The 23,112-nt window shown below is 28.3% G+C and overlaps 2 protein-coding genes across 2 annotated transcripts in view; both read right to left on the bottom strand.

The window, feature by feature from the left end:
- LOC127286295 (guanine nucleotide-binding protein G(s) subunit alpha) overlaps positions 1–12,700 on the bottom strand; it is a 60,992-nt gene extending 48,292 nt beyond the window's left edge. The window contains exons 1-4 of the mRNA XM_051312675.1: positions 12,363–12,700; positions 7,341–7,413; positions 2,157–2,211; positions 746–865 (exon numbers count right to left, since the gene is read on the bottom strand). Coding sequence (XP_051168632.1) covers positions 746–865; positions 2,157–2,211; positions 7,341–7,413; positions 12,363–12,501 — 387 coding nt within the window. The 5' untranslated portion in view covers positions 12,502–12,700. The remainder of the gene's footprint in view (positions 1–745; positions 866–2,156; positions 2,212–7,340; positions 7,414–12,362) is intronic.
- Positions 12,701–12,854: 154 nt separating this feature from the next.
- LOC127286303 (CCAAT/enhancer-binding protein gamma-like) lies at positions 12,855–21,370 on the bottom strand. Its single transcript, XM_051312687.1, has 4 exons — positions 21,095–21,370; positions 18,224–18,325; positions 17,979–18,135; positions 12,855–17,837 (listed from the first exon to the last, which is right to left on the bottom strand). Exons 2-4 carry the CDS (start codon positions 18,323–18,325, stop codon positions 17,743–17,745), a joined length of 354 nt encoding a protein of 117 aa, XP_051168644.1. The 5' UTR covers positions 21,095–21,370; the 3' UTR covers positions 12,855–17,742.
- Between the last annotated feature and the right edge of the window lie 1,742 nt (positions 21,371–23,112).

Raw genomic sequence — 23,112 nt, 5'->3', positions numbered from 1 at the left:
TTAATTAAAATTTTCATTTTTTGAATTACTATTTGACAATTATTTTTAAACAAATATTTACTTTACAGAATTTTTAGGTACCGATAATTTTTATTTTACAGAATTTCTCTTTATCCAACTTTTTATTGAAAAGAATTTTAATTTAGCATCATTTTCATTCAACTCAATTTTAAATGATTCAAATGTTCAATATATGTCAGAAATTCCAATTCATCGAATTTTCGTTTGTACAAATTGATATTATTTAATACAATTTTTAAAACGACAAATCTTCATTTCTCCGAAATTCCAAATGACCTAATAAAAAAAATCTACAAACAGATTTCGGCACTATTTTTAAAATTGACCAATCAGAAATTACCAAGAAAATCGTATTTCATAAATTTTTTAAAATTTTGCCAAAATCTTTCTGTCTATTGTTTATTCGACCATTTGCAATTTCAAAAAAATAAAAATTTTAAGAATTCAATATCAAACAACAATTTGTAGACAAACAAAAATTTGGTGAATTTGAATCACTTAAAATTCTTTTGAATTAGAATTATGCTAAATTAAAATTCAGTTAAATTAGAATTATATTCAATAAAAAGTTGGAGATATGGACATCTTTTAAAAACATCAGCTTTAGACTTTTTAGAGGTCAAATAACATAAGTCAAAAAATAGCAATCGAAAATTTTCTCCAATTCAATGCCACTTCCATGAGGAAGCAAAATATTAAAAATTTTTTAAAAAAAGACACTCACCGAGGGATAATCGAAGTCAGGGGAAGACGAGACTTCGAGGATATATTCCATTCTACTCTGATTCGCAGGATCTTCCAACGTCACAGGCGGCGTTAACGTACTCATAGCACTTGTTATCGTCTGCAATCAAACAATTATGCCAATTATAACCTTTTATCTGCATATATATATATATATATGTACAAAATAGTACACAAACTGTTTATTTAAAATGATTTTTAATATCTAAAGAAATATTACAATTATTAATTAATTAATTCACCAAGCAAAAAAGAATAAATAAAATCTTTACAAATCTTAGTATAGACGATTGTAATTTTCTAATACAGACGAAGCTGAAATACGCAACGTTTATGATAAACGATTTTTAAAGAAATAATTTTCAAAATAAAAATTTTTAAAATTTTTTGCCTAAAAAATATTTTTTTTTTATAATTTGTTGATTAATGAAAACTACAAGAAATATTTTTTAGGCAAAGAATTATAGAATTTTTCATTTTTTAAAAAATTATTTCTTTAAAAATCATTTATCATAAACGTTGCGTACTTCTGCTTCGTCTAATACAGATTTATTATAATTACAAACATTATATACTGCATTATTATAAATCATGTTCGAAAATTATTACAATTATAATAAATAAATGAAACATAGTCTCTTAAATAAAATTATTTTTAAAAAAGCACAATCAACATTATATGAAGTTAATATACAATTTTCTTCTAAACTTAAACAGTACTAACCATATTAAAAAACACAAACAGTTTCCTCACTCATCACTATATACATATATATGCTGCTATTAATTGTGTTATTCTAAATTTAATAATATCCATATAAATAAAATTAAAAATAAATTCATATTTATAAGTTTCATAATTTTCAAATGATTTTCTGTAAAAACGAATCTATTGTGAATAAAATTATAACTTAAGTAATAAATGAACTCGGATTACTTGAATTTATGTACTTGACAAGAAAACTGTTTACCTACAACCGTCAAATACGATCATTTGTAAGCAATGTGTTCCGTCTACTCCAGAATGTGATCCTATTTTTAGATACCTGCCAGTACCGTACACATCATCTTTTACATTGACTATATGTATATCCTTTAAAATAATAATCGTTTTCTATATAACTAAGACTTTTCATTTTTAATATGTAACTTGCTTTATTATTGAAAAACAAAATATAAATAATATTTATCGACAATTATTATTTATTACGCTTTGACTCTTATTTTGACGATAAGAAATCTATATTTTAAATGTATATATATATATATATATATATATATATTGTTACTAAAAAAAAAAGGAAATAATAAAAAAAAAACTATAAAAAATGTTACCTCGATTGACTGTAATTTAAAAAAAAACAGTATATACATATTCTGAGTGAACTTACCAGGATTGCGTCCCTGATGTTTTTCTTGATATCCTCGATTTTTTGTCGTTTTTCACTGAAAAGACAATCATGTATTAATTAATATTATAAGAAAAACATCAATCGATAAAAATGTAAGACAAAAAATATACGGGATTAAAAGAGTTAATTCATTTATATATTAACAATATAGAAACAATTTATTTATGGTTTTCTTAACTGCAATAATTTTTTTTTTCAATCTGGTAACTAATGTAGAGAATTGTATCGAATCATTAAATATATTTGTGTTGAATGAAATTAATTAAAATGATGGACAGGACATACTCTAAAAAGTGTTTGGTTTTGACGACAAAACATTTGGTTGGTATATTTAAGTAACGAAAATTTTTCTGTTGCATCAACAAAATTTTGGGTTGCCCCAACCAAAGTTTAGTGATGACAACAAAAATCCTTTTTTTCTAATTTTGGTTGTGTCAACTAAAGTTTGGTTGGGGCAACCAAAATTTTGTTGTCGAAACAGAAAAATTTTTGTTACTTAAATAACAACCAAACGTTTTGTTGTCAAAATAAAACCCTTTTTTTTATAGTGCATGATTAGTCCTCACACTAAATTTATAAAATTTTTGGTGTGTTGAATTATAAATTATCGAATTTCTATTTAGACAAACATTTATACAGCATACCGAATTTTTATTTAACATAATTTTCGTTTTACACATTATCAGCTATTTAGCGAGAATTTTAAACTTAACAAATCAAAAATTGTATTAAGGGAGGCGCCTACTTTATAGAAAGTCAAGAAATGTGTAAATTTCAGGAATTTTTTTCTCAAACGCATTGAAATAAATTGATACGATAATGTACGATCGAAGAAAAAATTTTGTTTTTAATAAGAATTGTCGACCCCAGATTTGACGCAATAGGAAAATTATAAGTCAAGTTTAAAATTTATCCATAAATTCTCTGGAAATTACTGTACAAAATATTCTACAGCCCACAGTTTTTTGGCAAATTCTAGTGTTTTTTTTAGAAAAGTCTAAAATTTTCATTTTTCGATTTAGTACTTGACAGAATAATTTTTTAAAACAATTTTTTAAAAAACAAAATTTTTAGGTACCGAATTTTTGTATACCAAATTTTTTATTTAACAGAATTTCTCTTTGTCAAATTTCATTTAAAAAATTCTAATTCAACCTAATATTAATTTAGCGGAATTATCATTCAATATTTACAATTTCGGACAAATGAAAATTCTGCTTTTTAAGAATTGAATCAAATAACAATTTGTACACATAAACATTGAACGAATTGGAAATTCTGGTACCTTAAAAATTCGAATCACTGTAAAATTCTGTTGAATGAGAATTCTGCTAAATTAACAAACCTCTAAATTACACGAAGAAAAAAGAATTGTTATGGTTACTACAAATTAAGTCCAAACAACAATTCCGGATTGTCAATATAGAACCAGGAGTTCCATTTGTTTTTGGGACAAAAAAAATTGTTAAAATAGAATTGTTATTAAAACTATTCGGATTGTTCGGTGAACAAACAGAATTGTTTAATGAACAAAGAAAATTGTTATGTAACCGTTGAAATAACAAAACTAAATTGTTAAATCGGCAATACAATTTGTTGCATTAACAAAGCTTTGATCCGTCTAATACAATTTGTTTAATTTCTTTGCCTTCTAAAATAATCGATAGCAGATTTCCGTAGGTCATATCACCAGTTTCATTTGCATTAAAATCTGAGGAACATGCAGCTTCTGAATCAAATTCTCTTCAATAGATTTTTCACTTTAACCGGATTCATTATTTAACAGTACTTTGTCATTTAAAAAAAACCTAATAATAAAAGCAAAAGTGGCACATGTGCCAGAAGTAAACGACGCGACGATCTGCACGCCAATTTGCGAGAATTCAAGATGACCACGTGACATGGAACAATAAACCTGTCAGCTGAACAAATCCAGATTGTTCCATCAGCAATCGACAGAGAGTTTGCTTCTGCAACTGTACGGAATTGCAAACTGAACAAAACTGACAACAAAAAATTTGTATTAAATTTGTAAAACAACATACATTTGTATTGACAACAATCCGAATTGTAATATCAACAAATCTACTGACAACAATCCAAAAATTGTTTGCACAACAATCTCATTTTTCTCCGTGTAGATTTTTTAAAATAAAAAATTGGTAAAGAGAAATTTTTTAAAATGAAAATTCGTTATACCAAAAAATTTTGTTAAATAACCAATTAGTTTTTCTTCTTATTTACTCTCCCTTATGTACCCTCGGGAAAGAATAAGATTTTTTTACAAAAATGTGGCTCAGAGGTTATCGAAGCCACTGATCTAATATGATTGGAAAATTTTTAATATTTCACAGATTTACATAAAACATGTGGCAAAGAGATTTCGTTGTCGTTGATTACGAATCTTAATTCAGATTTCAGAAATTTAAAATAGCAGACGAATTTTTAGAAATCAATTGGATTTTTTGAAACTTGTTATCTGGAGGTTTTTGGAATCATTAATTTTGATGAATCTGCAGTCGGATTTTATAAATTTAAGGGGACTTTCTGGTTTAGAATTTCAAAAAAATCGATTTTTTTTTTTGCTTAAAAATGTTCCATAGTATCATAGAATTACTGTCCCAAAACGTTTTTTAAAAAATATGTACAAAAACAAAAGTTATAACAATATTTATGACGGTATGTATTTCAACAACAATCTACAGTTATCTTATTTACATATTTGGTGTTCCTCTTTTATTGATATTAGCTTGAAACATGTTACTCGAGGGTTTTTGGGGTCGCTGATTACGAATTTGATGTCAGTTTTTGAAAATACAAAATGGCGGATCCAATATGGCGGACGAAAAAATAAAAATTCAAGCGGATTTGCTTAAAACTTGTTACTCGGGGGTTTTTGGGGTAGCTGATTACGAATTTGATGTCAGTTTTTGAAAATACAAAATGGCGGATCTAATATGGCGGACAAAGATTAAGAAATGAATTAAATTTAGTTGAAAATGGTTACTTGTGGCCTTTTGAGATTGCTAGTTATGAATATAGGCATAAAACATTAACGTTCTAGGAACGTTTTAATTAATTAAAAAAGTTAATTTTTTATTTTGTAGTCCGCCATATTGGATCCGCCATTTTGAATTTTCAAAAACTGACATCAAATTCATAATCAGCGACCCCAAAAACCCCCGAGTAACAAGTTTTAAGCAAATTCGGTTCAATTTTTATTTTTTTTGTCCGCCATATTAGATCCGCCATTTTGTATTTTCAAAAACTGACATCAAATTCGTAATCAGCGACCCCAAAAACCCCCGAGTAACAAGTTTTAAGCAAATTCGGTTGATTTTTTATTTTTTCGTCCGCCATATTGGATCCGCCATTTTGAATTTTCCAAAACGGACATCAAATTCGTAATCAGCGACCCTAAAAACAGCGGGATACGAAGTTCTGTTGTAATAAAAAGTTGTTTGATATTCATGACTCAATGAACTATGTTATAAAAACTTTGAACGCGTTTTTCTCGAAAACTCATTTTTCAAACTGGTACAGAGCTTTTCTCGAAATCTACCGAACCGATTTTGAAATCCCAAAAATTTTTCGATTCTTTATTTAAAAAACTGGGGCCTAAACCTCTAAAAACTCATATTTCTACCCCCTGTGTTTTTATATGGAGGTAAATTGACCCAAAAACACGGCGTTTTTGTGAGTTTTTGAGAAAAATGTACATAAAAAATAAAAAAACCTTTAAAAAAAATTGTTTTTGAGGTTTAGGCCCCAGAATAAATCCTTATGAAGAGATTCCCGTTTGGAACTTGAATTTATGTATTACAGGTTGCCCGCAAACTAACGTACCAAAAAAAGGTATCTTTTGGAAGACGCCACCTACAGCTATGAAATTGAACTAAATACACTCAAACATATTTTTTAAATTTTCTCTACGCAATGTGCTACAATGTCCAAAAATAGTTTTTACAATTTCTTTAATACTGTTCTTACAATAAAAGTTTTAAAACCTTCCTTTTTTGTCAATTCTAAACCAGAAAGTCCCCTTAAAGTAGTAGGCAATTTTTTTTTCAAAGCAATGGGATTTTTTGAAACTTGTTATTTACGGATTGGTGAAGTCGATGATTACGAATCTGATGCTACATTTTAAAATGCATTGCGTAAATTTCACAAAGACTGTCTTAAAAATTTTATTTTAGAAACATCTGATTATTTGTTAAATAAAGATCTTGAATTTCGAAAATCTAAAAACAAAGTAATTACATGTAAAAAAAAGATTCTTACACTGACAAGCGGATTGTTAATATATAGAACTAACAAATCTCGTTTGTTGTTACAACACATTTTTTGTTCGTCTAACAATTTGAAATTGTTGTGATAACAGTAAAACTGTTAAGTAAACAAACAAATTATTGTTTTCACGGCAAACCATATTTGTTAGTTTTATTTTAACAATCCAATTATTAGATTTTCAAACGAATCTGATTAATTTTTAAAAATTCTTCCGTCTTATTGAATTTTGAAAATCTGCATTGCAGATTCGTAGTGTCAGCGACATTTTTAACCTCTGGGCCACATTTTATAATAAAACCCTATCGTAGCTTGGGGGTACGAAAGGGTTAATAAATGAGAAGAAAAGCTAATAAAGTTGCGATTAGTTTTCTATATTTGCATTAAAATAAAGTTAATGAAAAATACAATTTTGAAAAAGAACGTCTTCAAGTGTTTCTTTAAAATTTATTTCTAAAAAAGAAAACATCAGAATTCGACAAAAAGATTAGATAGTACTAGTTAAATAATTCTGCTTAATTTCTCCTAAGATCAACTAGAATACAGTATGTGAATAAATAACCAAAAAAAATTTTTAATGGACTTTCCAATAAAAAGATTTTCTACCATAAAAAGTAGTAATGGTATATGTATATTCAACATTTTATTCGGATTGAACAAACCACAATTCTAGTTATTCCAACCAGAAATTTTGTTCAGTTTAAAAAAAATTTCTCATTGCATGTTAGCACGGATGAATGAAATTCAAAAATTTTCAAAATATGGACAACCTTGAACGTTTAAATGAATATGCACATTAATTTTCAATAAGGAAAATATAGTACTATAATGAAGGTAATATTTATTTAAAAATTATGAAATATATGTGTAACATACGCTTCACTGAAGCCATTGACGTGTAATATCCTCATCTGTTTAACGATTGTGCTTTTTCCCGACTCTCCCGCACCTGAAACAAAAAATTAATGTAAAATCAGTTATATATATATATATGCATGTTTCATTAAAATTTGATTGAGTTAATATTTGCATTATATGACTTGTGGTAAATTATGTATGAAATACCAATGACGTATTAATGGGCCAATATATTAGAACTCAATGATTTTTCTCTTGGTTTATTATTGTTAATAATTAATGGACTTAGCTTACAAAAATCTTGCAATGATTGAGACATCTATGATTGGCTTATCAATGCCAGCCAATAAGAAATCAATGAAAAAAATTATTTCCCTAAAAAATGTATTATAATGAAACTTAAAAATATTTTATTAAAATAAATAATGAATCAATTTAATTAAGTCTACTGTAGTAGAATTTTCTGGATCAAGAACAGTATTTAAACATGTATTTGCTCAATATACACTGAGAGTTGTAATGTTAGTACATGTAACTTATTATTGGTTCCAAGTGATGAGCCAATGATGGATATCAATTACACTGGAACTGCGATCGACTCAACTGTTCAGATCTAGTGTTTACTCTATCGAACAAGGTCACCTTGCAAAAAATCTCCCAAACAACTAAGTATACGTATGAACTATTAACTTATTTTCACCTCTCTCTAAGCAAGAGGGCATTCAAGGCGTTTAATAGATCTTTGGATATAAATTACTGAATTATATCAATACGTATATATAAATGGAAGGTGTTCTACTATTTTTAAACGCAAACTATACGGAGAGAAAGGTATAGTAGATTCTATTATCATAACTGTAGAATTTATTAAATAGATTTGTTAGTTTCGGACTGACAAAACAAATAGTGTAATTTAATAGAATTTTGTCACATACATACTAAACGTACAGTATATGTTACTAAATCAACAGTAGAGGGTCAGTATTCACTGAAAGAAATTTTTCTTGAATACAGCAATAATTCTGGCTAATCCAACCATATTGTATTGGTGGTGGTTTTCTTAGTCATATACTGTTGCGTTGGGTTGTTTTAGTCGTACGGATGTTACTTTAGTTATGCGCTTGGCTGTACCAATAAATCAGTAACATAACTTTAATTTATGTATCTAAAGTTCTGAATTTTAAAATGAATGAAACATTTTTTTATACCACACAGGCTAGAAAAACCTTTCATGTTAAGTGGTCAGAAGGAAATAAAGTTCAGAAATTCAGGTATATAAATTAAAGTTATGTTACTGTTTTATTGGTACAACTAAGCACATAACGAAAGTAAAGATATGCCTGAAGTTCTGAACATTCAAATGAACGAAATAATTTTTTTGGTCTATAAATTTTTTTAAATTTACTACATCAATAAAAATGAAACGATACATTTAAAATTTAACAAGTTATTCACTTATTTTTTAATACAGAAACCAATATTTTATAAAGAAATTTGAAGTTAAAACAGTGGTAAATAAATTTTTCGTTCATTTAAACGTTCAAAACTTCAGGCACATAAGTAAAGTACATCCATATGATAAACGGAAACAACCCAACCCAACAGTATGACTGTAACAAAACCACCACAAATATACAATATGGTTGGATTAGCCAGAATTATGGCTAGTGCTACTTGTTGTCGTACTAAAGGGGTGTTGTTGGATTCACTATAACCTTTTTCTCCTAGCGAAAAAAATAGAGAGTATAAAAGTTGACAAAATTTTTTAAACTTTTTAAGATCAATTATTAATTTACTAAAATTACTTCTTCCAAAAGTTACAGATTTCGAATATTCAATATGGTGCTGTATTATGAGCCACATTCCTGTTTATTGGATTCATATGAATGGAATATTTTTATTTAATTAAAAAGTATACCTACAAGATAAATTAGGAGACCTTACAAAGATAATGTATTGTTACCGTCAAAACTCGAAATTTGTTTACACTCGTATTGCCTATATAGTCAAAACTAATTCTAACAATATACTTTTGTCAATATTGTGGTATAAAACAGATTTTTAGGAAAAAAGCTGATGTTATTTAAATAACACTTGTTCCTAAGTTTATTTTTTACAACATTTCTAGTTAGAACTCGAATTATCTAGTGTAAAATTAGCTATAGTATTAACTAAAATAATTGAGATTATTAAATAAAAATTTGGAAGATTAATTGGCATTATTATTATTCTTTTACATAATAAATAATTCATTGGACCATTTCGTTGTATTATTATTCAGCATCCAAAAGGGAAGCATGGTTTCAGCGTATACTGATTGGCTCGCTCTACTGATCCTTGACTTTGACTGTGCTTTGGTTTCCCGTTTACCTATACTAATTTTAACTCAAGCCCAAATGTTGATAATTCTTTGATCACTTAATTGACACAAAAACTCCATCATTTTTTTAGAAAATAAAATGCAAGGTACTTACACCCAAATATTCAAAGAAGAGGAAAAAATTAAAATAATCTGAATTTACGTGACATTTAATACTTAAATTAAAATAATCTGGGATTTATTTGACATTTGGTAGTTAATTATTTTAATATTGACAATAGGGCATTTACCTGTGTCCACAATAGACACAATACAATAAAATACGTAAAAAAAAACCTATTACATTCGTTATGTTCTGTTATATTAACATAAGAAGTCTATATTGTGGACACAGCCTTATGAGAACTAGTTCTGACTGGGCGATTCGGGTTTTCACGGTAATATATATCTTTCAAGTGTATAAACAAACTCTTAATTTATAAACACTTACAGTTTTGTACATTAATGTATCGTCTTTATAATAGGAACTTGAAAACTAATTCTGGCGACATTTTTCATGATACTTAACTCTTAAAAACTACTCTATTTAAAAGTTTGTTTATAAATATTAGTCATGGGAATATTTCCATGCGACCATAATCAAAGAATTACAACAGGAATCGACGGTATGGCATCATAAGTGTTTCTTTTGTCACAAATACAATCTACCTTACAATAGAACATCCGAAATATAAAACTTCTGGACTGAGTCATTTCAGTAATTCGATTATTTTAAACAATATTAAGTTGTTTATATTAATATTGATAATTAATATTAAGCTTAGTTTATTTGAATACATTTTTTAGCTTAGCAATGCATTTATTATGATTGGTTTAACCAAAGTTTAGTTGTTTCCAATAAAGTTTTTTTCTGGATGCAAAGGTTGTGGTAATAAGTTTAGAGTATAAACTAGTACTGAAAGATAAGATGACTAATAAATATATTGTATTACCTTTTTTAAAATTCTTTTAAAGATGACGAATTTTGTCAAATGAGTTCAAAGACCCTATATATAAAGCTAAGTGAAATTTATTGTCCAACCCAAAACACAATTATTATAATTGTTGAATATATTTATAATTACTCCTTAATATATTATAATTTAAGCATAATGTTAGCTTACTCATATGTCACACTGAACTAACAATTATAAGCATCCAGTGAACTTTCAGTAAAGTTATATACAATAAGATTACCATAACCTTCAAATATAAGCTCGCTGTTTAGTAGACATTAAAACTCATCTTTGACTCAGCTGAAGTCTACAGGTTAAGTTTACAAATCATTCTTTTTAGACCCCCTCCCGCCCCACGTTACCATTGCGTTAAAACCTCCATGAAGTTAGCGTCGACGCTGAGCGTCGAAAATTATTTTTCATGGATTAAAAAATATTAAAACATTTTTTAAAAAGGTTTTGGGTCCACACAATGCTTTGAAAAGTATTTTTCAAGGTATTATTTGGATTGAAAAATTAAAAAAAAATAATTTGAATTTTTTGATTCTGTGAAAAACAATTTTCGGCGCTGAGCGACGAAACCAACTTCAGGGAGATGCGTTAAATGCACTTTTTAGACCTCCTCCCTTCCTAAAATAGGTAACGTAGTTTATGAACGGCCCCTTATGTGATAACTATATGCCAACGCAGAATGAAATCTTTAATCGTAAATTTTAAGCTTTTACATGAGAGAGAAAAGGACAAAAGATATTTCTATCCTTTTCTCTCTCATGTAAAAGCTTAAGATTTACGATTAGAGATTTCATTCTGCTTAGGCCTTATTAGTACATAGCTCTATTACTGCCATCAACTGACGTGCAAAATTGAAAGACCGTAATTTGTTTTTTTATTTAGGTTAAGTTGCCCATTATTTTTCTTCTTTTATAAAAAAAAAAAGTAGAGATTGAAATTACAAAAAAATTTGATCCATAGAAGGTAGAAATAATTATTACTATAGCAAATTGAGACCAAATTTTTTATAATTTCAATCTCTACTTTTTTTGTAAAAGAAGAAAAATAATGAGCAACATAACCACGAAGCTGAAGTACGCAACGTTTATATAAACGATTTTTAAAGAAATAATTTTTTAAAATGAAAAATTCTATAATTTTTTGCCTAAAAAATATTTTTTTATAATTTGTTGATTAATGAAAACTACAAGAAATATTTTTTAGGCAAAAAATTATAAAATTTTTCATTTTAAAAAATTATTTCTTTAAAAATCGTTTATATAAACGTTGCGTACTTCAGCTTTGTACATAACCTAAATAAAAAAAACAAGTTACGGTCTTTCAATTTTCCACGTCAATATGGCAAATTGGATCTGACTAACTAGTTTAGCAATAAATATCTAAATATCCTGTACTTCAGGTTGGTTTGTTGGTTAAGACTTCCGACTCGTGTGTTTATTAAGTTCGGAGTTCGATTCCTCCTTGGATGGATTTTTTCATTAAAAACAAAAATTATCTCAAGTTAATGTATTAATGTATGTCAATATTAAAGTGCAATATTTCCTCAATATTACAGTGTAAATATTTCATTAATATTATCTGAACATTACCGTGTAATATTACATCAATATTATCTGAACATTATTGTGTAATATAACCTCAATATTATTGGAAGATCAAAAAAAAAAAAAATCAAGATTGCCAACAAGAATAAATTGACAATCAACTACTTACCAAGTAGCAAAAGCCGATGTGTCGCCCTGTACACCTGCTTATCCTTCTGCAATTGCTTCGAAATCGCATCCGAGCGCCTCTTTTGGCTTTTGCTGTCATCCTGGCTGGCCTTGCTGCTCTGGCTGCCGAAACACCCCATGACACACGAGAGAAACGCGGCCCCTTCGCCTCTTCCTTCTGCCCCTCTTCCCTCGCACTCCACTTCCACCCACTTCACTATCACCTTCTACTATCTTTTTCTCCCTCACACTTCCCCTTTTCACTCTCAACTTACCACGATGATCAACCCCCGTAACTCGACCGTTCACAAAAACACTCCCCCTTCCCACTTGCACTCCAGTCTTTAACACATCCGTTTTTTTCCTCTTCTTATCACACTTTTTATTATCCTTCTCTCCTCTATCCGTTTTTCTCAATTGTATTCCTCTTTTCGGTTCCGTATTTCTTGTTATCTCTTTCGAATCCGTAATTTTTGATATTTTCTTCTTTTCCCCCCTCTCTCTCTGTCACACAAACACAGGGGAATTTGTTTCCCTGCTTTTTTTTTTTTTTTTTTTTTTTTTTTTAATTCGCAGGGTAAAAAATTTTCTTTCTACGAGGTAACCCTAACCTCTTAAAATAAGGGTTTGTAGTATAGGCTAGAGAGAGAGAGAAAGAGGAGGACCCCCCTTCCCGCCGGCTTTATTCACCCTCACACACAATGTGGCACTCACGGCTCACATAACTACACTGAACAAGCAGCACGTCTCTCCTCTCTTGGCCTCACCTCGTCGATCACTCCTTGTCGTCTCTCCCTTTGGCGAAACCGTGCCGCGTGCAGCAGCCGCACCAGCTCCTCGTTCCTCCGTTTTTGCTCCGTTTCCAAGAGGGCGACCACACCACACACAAGAGGAGGAGAGAGCCGACACCTGCCCACCTCGTCGATTGATTCGTCACTCGCGAGGCAGGCCGAGGGTCGATCGTTATAGGGGTTGCTCACTCCCTATAATACCCTCTGATCCTCGTTCTCGTCTTCCTACCTCTCAGCTGATCACGATTCACCGGCCTCTATTAGTAATCACACACACACACACACACGCGCGCAAAATTTATTTTTCTGACTCACTTTTCCTGCCTCCCACTGTCACAAATTTTTTTTCCCCCTTTTTTTTAAATTCCTCTTCTTTTCATTAATTTTTGTCGTGGAATTATTATTATTACCCAAAAATAGCCACTACCCTGGACGTTGAATAAAAAAAAAAAAAAAAAAATTGATTGATAAGTGGCTCGTCCCGAGACTTTACAACAGTCAAGTTGACAGGCCGGGACGGAGTACAACGTGGACAATTGTCTCTATTTGGAGACAAGTACCTCGATCTTTGGATCCAAATTTTTTTTTTTTTTTGATGATCCTCTCGTTGTCGGGGGCTTGTCCGGATCGGATACGATCTCACAATCCCCCCCGCCCCCGAGGTCCTTGGTGCGAAGACTATATGACACAACACACTGGACACGCGTACACTTCTCACTCTTCCGTACGCACCCGCGAGAGATGACCTTCTCTCACTCTTTCTCTCTCTCTCTTTCTTTCTCACTCTCTCACACCCCCCCGTTCACACCTCACCGATCGAGGTCTTCACTCAAGAAATCCCGAGGAAGCTCTTCACGGAAAAAAACGTCCGAGACGAGGTGCTCCCTGTAGCTAACATGTCGTCTGCTAGATACAGATACAACACCAGCGCAACGACGGAACAAAACGATAGCACCATCGTCGAGACGAAGTGCAAAGTACTGACATTAATTATAATGGAACCCTGGGCAATTTTAAATTTCTTCATATTTAATTTCCTCTTTTTTTAATTATTAATTCTCACTTGTCACATTGATAATTAAATAATTAAAAATTCCCCACTATTTAGAATGGAAAAAATAGACAATTTTTCATTCTTCTTATTTGTGACAATTGACAATAATGCAGAGTGGTTCTTTTTTTTTATTGTGACACGTTCCTGATTAAGTGTACCACGAGATACACGAGTGTTTACGAGGATCGATCGGAACTCTTCGGCTGAGCCCGAAGTCTACAGGTGACATCAGAGCGAGGTTTCGGAGGTGTAAAAACCAAAAAAAAAAAAAGAAAGAAAATGACGTGAATTCAATAATTGCTTTTGTATGAGGAAAAGTGAAATATTATTGTTGATAATAAAAGTGAGAAGATGAAAGAAAGGGTAATTGACAGATAAGAAATTTTGTTAAATCAAGAATTTTAAAATTTGTGAAAACGAGACAAGTTGCCGCCTTTTTATTCAAATGCGATTTTTTTTTCACAAATAATAATAAATGACTATGACATTATTGTCTTGGGAAAAAAAAATTAAACGGAATTTGGACTTTACTCGGTGTTTAAATTTCATGTATTCTGACACGTCTTTTTTTATATTATTACATTATAAAACCAAATTTTTTTTATAATAAAATTTAATTTCTAAATATTTTTATAATCGGATTTTCTAAAATGAAAAATTTGCATAGTGGGAGGGTATAATTATTAAATGTTCTAAATTTTTTTTTTAATTCAATCAATTTTAAGTAGATCTGTAAAACGAATTCAGTGAATTTTACTCAACTATTCTGGACTAGAGGATATATTCGCTAGTTCGGAAAAGTTGGGTAAAATTTACTAAATTTTTTTTCAGTGCTACTATACTCTGATTGGTGAAAGCTGGACAAAAAGCCTACTTTCTATAGTTCAAAAAATTTCCAACAGAGAGCGTTCCGTTATAATCACAATAAGAATTTAAATTTTTAAATTAAATTTACTAATAAAAAAAATTCTATGATTATTAAGGAAATATATATATTTATCTTTATTTGAAATATCAATTTAACCTTAACATATATAATCGCACATACATTTATATTATTAATGGTTTATAACCTAGAAATAATCGGATGTAGAGTCAAAACAAAAATTTGTCCAACTTCACATTTTTTAAAAAAAGGCTTAAGCAGAATGAAATCTGTAATCGTAAATCTTAAGCTTTTGCATGAGAGAGAAAAGGATATAAACATCTTTTGTCCTTTTCTCTCCCATGTAAAAGCTTGAGATTTACGATTAAAAATTTCATTCTGCTTAGGCATTTAAAAAAAAAAATTTTTTTTCTAATTACAAAATATTTCAGTAAAAGTTTGAGAAATTTTATTTTCAACATTTTGAATAATTAAAAATTGCATTTGGATGAAAATTAAAAATTTGTCACGGTAAGAAACGATAGTCAATTTTTAGATTGTTACCAAAATCGTTTCCTGTAAGATATAATTGTCCAATTTTTATTAATGTACAAATTTTTAATAATTCAAAATGTTAAAAATATTAACACTTGCATTGAAAGTTCAAATTGTTTTTTTTTCTCATACGATTAAGATTTTTTTTTATTTAAATATTAAAAAAAAATATCGTTGGACTAACTTTTGATTCGATTGTTTATCAAATTCTTCTTCTTTTAAAAAAAAATTGAGATACGCCTCTAAAAAGTATTTACAAAGAAATTCAAAATTTGCAAAACAGCTCAATTTACCATCCGAGATTTAGAATATTGGGGTAATTGTGTAAATTAATAATTTGAGAAAATATTGCACATAAAATTTTTATAGTGCCATAAAAATATTTAATAAATATTTAATATTTAATACAAATATTTTATGTACAATATTTCCTCAATTGTCCTGCAATATTACGCCAAACATTTAGCAATTAATAATATTACATGTTTCGACTAATGTTGTCTTTAAAAAAAAAAATTCTTACAAATTTATTAGAGGCCATATATGTATATGAAAATTAAATTAACAATAAAATGGCGGACGTTTTTAAGAAACAATTAACATAATTTGTATACAATTTATAATTTATACACAATAATTTGTAATTAAAAAACGTTCAATTATTGCTTGATAAGTTAAATATATAAATTTTTTTTTTAATCTCACTCTCATGATGAGATCAACTATTCCTAAAAATTATTATTAAAACAAAAGTTTATTTTTTCATTTTTTAATATAGTATATATATATATCAATAACAAAAACAATCACAATTTACTATCAGCTATATAAATATAAAAATGATTTCATCTTTTTTTTTATTATCTACATTATATTATTATGAAAAAAAAAGTTGGAAATTATATCTTTTTTTCCAACCTTCTATTTTAAACAATTATTTCAAAATAATAAAATACAATCTCTTATAATTCTTGAAGAATCTACAAATTAATATTTAAACAATTTTTTAAATTGAACATTAAAGCTTAAAAATATTTATCTTCGAATAAACGATAAATAATAATAATAATAATGGGAAAAAAGTATTTTTTTTCATCAGAATTAAAAATACATGATTTCTTTTTAAAAATAAAAATTATTTGTCAATTTCACTTGATTTTTAGCTTCAGTTTCATTTTTTTTTTTATATATCTAAAATGTTATAAATCTTTATAAATGTAAACTGAAGCTTGAAATCGTTTGAAATTCTCGCCTCTAATCGTCAAATTTCAAAATTTCCACTTTGCCGCAACATTTACATAATCAATACAGAAATAGATAATTCTGTCAACTCTTATCTGGGATTTTGCTTCTATAGAATAAATCCCGATACAAATATTTTTGTGGCGTCAACTATTAAGTGTATCGTATGTAATAAGAGAGAGAAAAAAATTTTTTTTTTCAACTAAATGCTTTGTCAGGTATTATATATTATATATTTATAGAAGAAGTGTGTCAAAACTTCTTAAATAAAAAGAAAAATTTCCACTAGTTAAGATATTTTTTTTTTTGTCCAATGAAAAAAAAAGAATGAAATTAAAATAAAAAAATGCTCTGCGTCTCATTTTCTATCGATGATCATGCAAATTGCAAACACTTATGAATTATGAATATATAATAAAAATGAGTAGCACAGCCTTTTTAATATTGATGTTTAAAAATCCCAAGATGAGAATTTAAAAAAAAAAAAAAAAAAAAAAAAAAAGAAAAGAAACAAAAAATGCTATTTAATTTCTCAGCGGATATTTCGTAATTTCCTTTGGAAATATACATTTTGCTTCCGTACTACTGAGTCTTCTAGGTGGATTTTTCTTTTTTTTTCACATATATACCAGATGGTTATCTGACCGCATGACCCTGAGAACTTGATTCTTGCGATTCGCACGCGATTAATCGCAAAAGTTGGCATCTTTCCAAGATATCCAAGTTTCAATTACTCTTCTTTTTTTTTCTTTCTATTTTTTTTTTTTTTTTTATATTTTTTTTTTTAACCAACGAGAGTATATTGAGGACACACAAAGTTCCATTCAACTGAATTTGTACCACCGTCGACACAGCGACTCAAATGGCAAGTTATTTACATTGATGAATCCCCGGATTTCGAACATGACTCTTCAGCAAGAATCGCATTAAAATCCAGGTCTTGTATGTTCATTGAATTTGGATTTGAACCTAGAAAATAGAATGATTAAATGTTCTTTTAAATATTTTTTTTTCTCTATTTTTTGTAAAAAAAAAAAAAAAAAATTTATTTTCTGTCTTTTCAATAACTATTTTCAGTTTCAATAAAAAAAAAATGTAAAAATTTTTTACCTGCATGCGCCAAGAAAAGATCTTTTAAAAATCCAAGTTCCTTAGTGAGCATTTTAATTTTTTCCTCCAACAATTCGTTCTCGGTTTTAAGTTGATTCACTCGATCTAAAGTTTGTTGTGTACGTAATTTACTCTTTACGCGAGATCTTTTTACTGCCTGAAATATCAATAGATTAGAGAAAAATTTATGTATACGAAAATAGAATTACCTTCGCGATTTAATTAGTAATTAAAATAACACTCACCTGATTATTTCTGTCGCGTCTTTTTCTATAATCCTCATCATCTTCATCCTCGGAAATATGTTTCGTTTTTTTCATTAAGTTTTCTTTATTTCTCGGTGCCATCTGCGAAAGAGGAAATATTATAGTATTTAAAGAAAAATATTTCATATCAATTTTAAAGATCTACTTTTAATTTTTTTGTTTTCATTTTTTTTTTTATTTTTTATTGAAATTATTTGTCTAATAACAATAATTACACACACTTATTTTGTCAATTACATTTATATTAAAAAATATTTCCAAAAAATTTTCTTTTTTTTATTTTGGGATGCATGAATATTCTCTTCATTAGACTTGACGGAATTTTTGTAGTGTCAAATTAAAAATTATCGAAATTACATTCAGTAGAATTTTAAAAAATAGATTTTATAATTCCAATTTCCATTTAATAAAATTGATACCTAGAAAAATTTTCATAAAATAGAATTTTTATTTATCAGAATTGATTATTTGTCGAATTTCTATTTATTCGAATATTAACTTAAAATTATTTTAATTAACAGAATTTCCAATTAAAATAATTTCTATATAACAAAATTCTCATTTAACAAAAGTTTTATTCAAAAAATTTCTATACTATCTAATTTTTTTTAATAGTATTGTCATTTAACAGAAATTCTTCTTAGCTAAATTTTGAGACAGAGAATTTCTATTTCACCGATACTTTATTTGACCGAAGTTTCACTTATCCGAATTTTCATTAGATAGAAATGTTAAAATGTCGAATTTCCATTTGATCGAACTTTTATATATCAGATTATCCACTTGGTATACAAATTTCAGCGGGAGTTTTAAAATCAATCAATTAAAAATTATTATGAAAATTGTGATTGGTTGATTTTAAAACTCCCGCTGAAATTTGTATACCAAGTGGATAATCTGATATATGAAAGTTCGATCAAATGGAAATTCGACATTTTAACATTTCTATCTAATGAAAATTCGGATAAGTGAAACTTCGGTCAAATAAAGTATCGGTGAAATAGAAATTCTCTGTTTTAAAAATTTAGCTAAGAATTTCTGTTAAATGACAATACTATTAAAAAAAATTAGATAGTATAGAAATTTTTTGAATAAAATTTTTGTTAAAAGAGAATTTTGTTATATAAAAATTATTTTAATTTAAAATTCTGTTAATTAAAATAATTTTAAGTTAATATTCGAATAAATAGAAATTCGACAAATAATCAATTCTGATAAATAAAAATTCATATTTTATGAAAATTTTTCTAGATATCAATTTTATTAAATGGAAATTGTGTTATTTGAAAATTCGATATATTAGAAAATCTGCTTTATCTAAGTTCAGTTCAATAGAAATTCTACAAAATCAGAATTTTGTTAAATAGAAATTTTTCATTATTAAAATTAGGCTCATTATAAAATCTCTTTTTTATAATTCTACTGAATTAAATATTTGAAAAAATTGGATGTGACTAAAAATAATTATAAATTAAACTATATAATTTTGAAAATGAATATTGACACAGTTGTATTGAAAGAAATGATAAGAAATTATTTAAATAATCAAGTCTAGATCGGGCAATAATACACAATATCTATATATATATATATCATATAGAAGTTAGACTTCGTTCATGGAATGATCCTGCAATGCCAATGGTTTATTTACTCAATAAAGCCTTGAAATCGTTAAGAAATCGGCCCTGACATCCTCTCAAAGTTACACCTTTTACAATATACAATGAAACCATCCTCGTCTGTATGTACTCTGACACGCGATAATTGTCCCCCCAGTAATTATATCATTGGGGGAAATGATACCGCGAGCCAGAATACATACATTTTTCAACAATTCTTTTTTATTTTTCTAAGCTACTAGAAAAACTATTTTATGCAAAATTTATGTTTCCAGGAACAATCATTATTTTTTAATATCGAATTCTTTTAAAAAAAAAAACAGTAATAATAAATTTATTTACATACATCAAAAAAACTGTAAAATTATACAAAAATTTAATGTCAAGGTGAAAAAAAATTATTGATATACTTATCGAATTATTAGAAACAATTTAAAATAATAGTAGATAATAATAATAATAATAATAATAATAATAATAATAATATTAGATCGTTAATAAGTCAAATTAATAAAATTCTATTTGAAACTAATATTTTATTATCATTTGTAATAAAGACATATCTGATAATAATTGGATTTTCAATATTTTTTTCTATTGAATGATTGGATGAAAATAAGTGATTTTAATATGTTTCTCTTCTTCTTCAAAAAAAAAATTATATTATAATGGCTTCGATTATTCAGACCAATTCTAAATATGTATTTTTCAATGGATGTGTGTAATTTTGTTGAATAAATTAATTAATATTCAATGATAGGGAAATATGTCCATTACAGCATTTGAACTTGCAGCAATATTGGCAACATTACCTCAATATTCTTAACACTATTATTATAATGTAAAAAAACAAATATTTCATGAACTAACTATAATAATATTGCAATTTTACAAACATAACCTCTATACCCATAAACACAAGAATCAAATTTCCAGTCACAGGAAATAACAAAATAACTTATTCAATTGTTTTAAATACAATTATTTGAAATTTTTAATATTTTCATGAATATTTGAATAATTATTATTAATAAAAATAGAAACTGTTACAAAATATATTAAAGAAATTCAATGCTATTTATATATATATATATATCATTCAGATTCAATGTTTTTATAATGAATTTTATTTATTTCAAGAGCATGACATTAATTTCCAGAGGGAAAAAAAATTTACTTAATTTAAAGCTCTTTTTGAGATGAGAAAATTAAAATTATGTATTTTACTTACCTTATTAAAATAAGTAGGGACCTTTTTTTTATTGTATTTATATTTTGCGATGCAATTGTTTCTTTTTAAATACACTTTTTTCACAATAACACTTTTCCATGTGTATACACTTTGTGTCACAATTATATCCAGTTGGACAGGTCACAGAGATGACGCAATATTGCAATTTCAAAAATCATCGAATGACAAAATGTACACAGATTGACGTTTGTTTTTTTTAACACCGAAAAAAAAAGAAAAATAAAGGATAAAGAAGGTTGAACTCATTTCTCAGCAAGGATAGCAAACTGTCTGTGAAATTAAAACAGTTTGACAAACATGACAAAAATTATTTTCATGTTGGTAATTTGTAAACAAATGTGGAATAAAATAGTGTTTTCAAAATTGACCACTTGGAGCATAACAATCGAAAAGTTTAATGTATAGATTATATTGAATCAATGCACATTCTGATCGTTACGTTCGCAGTGGACTATTTTTGAAATACATAGCGTTTCTTTAAAACTTAACTCTTCTCCTACTGCCATAGATTCTATTGAGTTGAAGTTTACAACGACAAACTTGATGATTTTCGATTGTTCCATATATGCATACTTGTGGTTATTGATTCCCATCCCTTTTCTGTCCTTGTCTTACACACGTGTTGTCATGACAACACGTGCGTTAGAAAAGGACAAAAAAGTGTAGGCATATACGGCTAAGTCAGTGTATCTTCGGTATTTTGGGTAAACGATGCGATGAATTTTGACGATCAAGTCACTAAAATAGACATTATATTATGAATAATATAAAGGCGCTTGTACACCTCACAAATTCTAAGTATACTTGGAATTTGTCAAAAGTTATACTAATTTTGATTGGCCTTGCTCATGGAGAATTTCCAAAAGATAGGAAAATTTCGAAATTCTCTATGAGCAAAGCCAATCAAAGTTAGTGAAACTTCTGACCAATTCCGAGGATACTCAGAATTTGTGAGGTGTACAATCGCCTTAAATATATATTGCTTTGAAATAGATTCCATCTTCAGTGTTAGGCGCCTGTCTCATGACAGCGTGAAAGGCCGGCTTTACGTCGGCGTTTTACGCTGTCATGGGAGGGCGCCTTTAATTTTTGAAATAGTTGAGGTGCTTTTATACCTCCAGTATTTTGGTAAAGCAATCGGCTGGATTGAATTTTCACGGTTGTATCACTGAATTTGATTGGCTCTAACAAATATTCCATTTTCACCGTGAAAATTGAATATTGTTATAGAGCCAATCAAATTCAGTGATACAACCGTGAAAATTCAATCCAGCTGATTGCTTTACTAATCTCTTACTAATTCTTAAGGCACTCTCACACCTTTTTGGCTGCCTGCAGATTACCATGGCAACGCATGAGAGTGAGTGCGACAAAAAATTTAAAAATTTGAATATTCAAATTTTCTGTCTTACTCACACTCATGCGTTGCCATGGTAACCTGCAGGCAGGCAGGCAGCCAAAAAGGTGTGAGAGTGCCTTTACGCTACTGTTTATACGATTGCATTCCAATTCAAGGATCCTATTCTGCTTGGGCCTCTAATGACAGGTTCATTACGTCCTGTCGCCATCAGATGGCAGAAGCATGCAAGGAGCACAAAGTCGCAGCTGTTATTATATTACTTTCCTACTTTTCATTTTGCAACAGCGTTTTTGCATGGATTTGCACAATCTTTCGGATTTAGGAAATTTATAAAATAAGAATCCTTGGTACGTTGGCCGATTTTGTAAAAAGTGTCCGTGTTTCCAGAAAAAAGTATTTTAAAATCAATGTTTATCATTTTCACATTCAGTGCCGTTTTTTTTTATTACAATAAATTTTATATTAGACAAAGGTTGTTTCCCAACTTAAATGTATCTTCGAAAAAATCCAAATGTGATTCTATCTAATTACAGTGATGATATCTGATGAGGACGCAGAATTCTGCGTCGAAACGCGTAATGTAAATTGATGTTAAAATAAAAAGCCACCCTACCGAAAGAGTGGTACTGGATTGGTA

The sequence above is a fragment of the Leptopilina boulardi genome, unplaced genomic scaffold (assembly GCF_019393585.1).
Source record: "Leptopilina boulardi isolate dan_hultmark-lab unplaced genomic scaffold, ZJU_Lbou_2.1 LbouV2_352, whole genome shotgun sequence".
In the NCBI taxonomy this organism is placed as follows: domain Eukaryota; kingdom Metazoa; phylum Arthropoda; class Insecta; order Hymenoptera; family Figitidae; genus Leptopilina; species Leptopilina boulardi.
The sequence above is the reverse complement of the archived record's forward strand: the minus strand, read 5'-3'. Positions and strand labels throughout refer to the sequence as shown.

Excerpts from the sequence above, each read along its gene's own strand:
- LOC127286303 (XM_051312687.1), bottom strand. The coding sequence starts at position 18,325 with ATGGCACCGAGAAATAAAGAAAACTTAATGAAAAAAACGAAACATATT. Across the intron at positions 18,136-18,223 it reads GACGCGACAGAAATAATCAG|GCAGTAAAAAGATCTCGCGT; the intron begins GTGAGTGTTATT and ends TTGATATTTCAG. Across the intron at positions 17,838-17,978 it reads TCTTTTCTTGGCGCATGCAG|GTTCAAATCCAAATTCAATG; the intron begins GTAAAAAATTTT and ends TCTATTTTCTAG.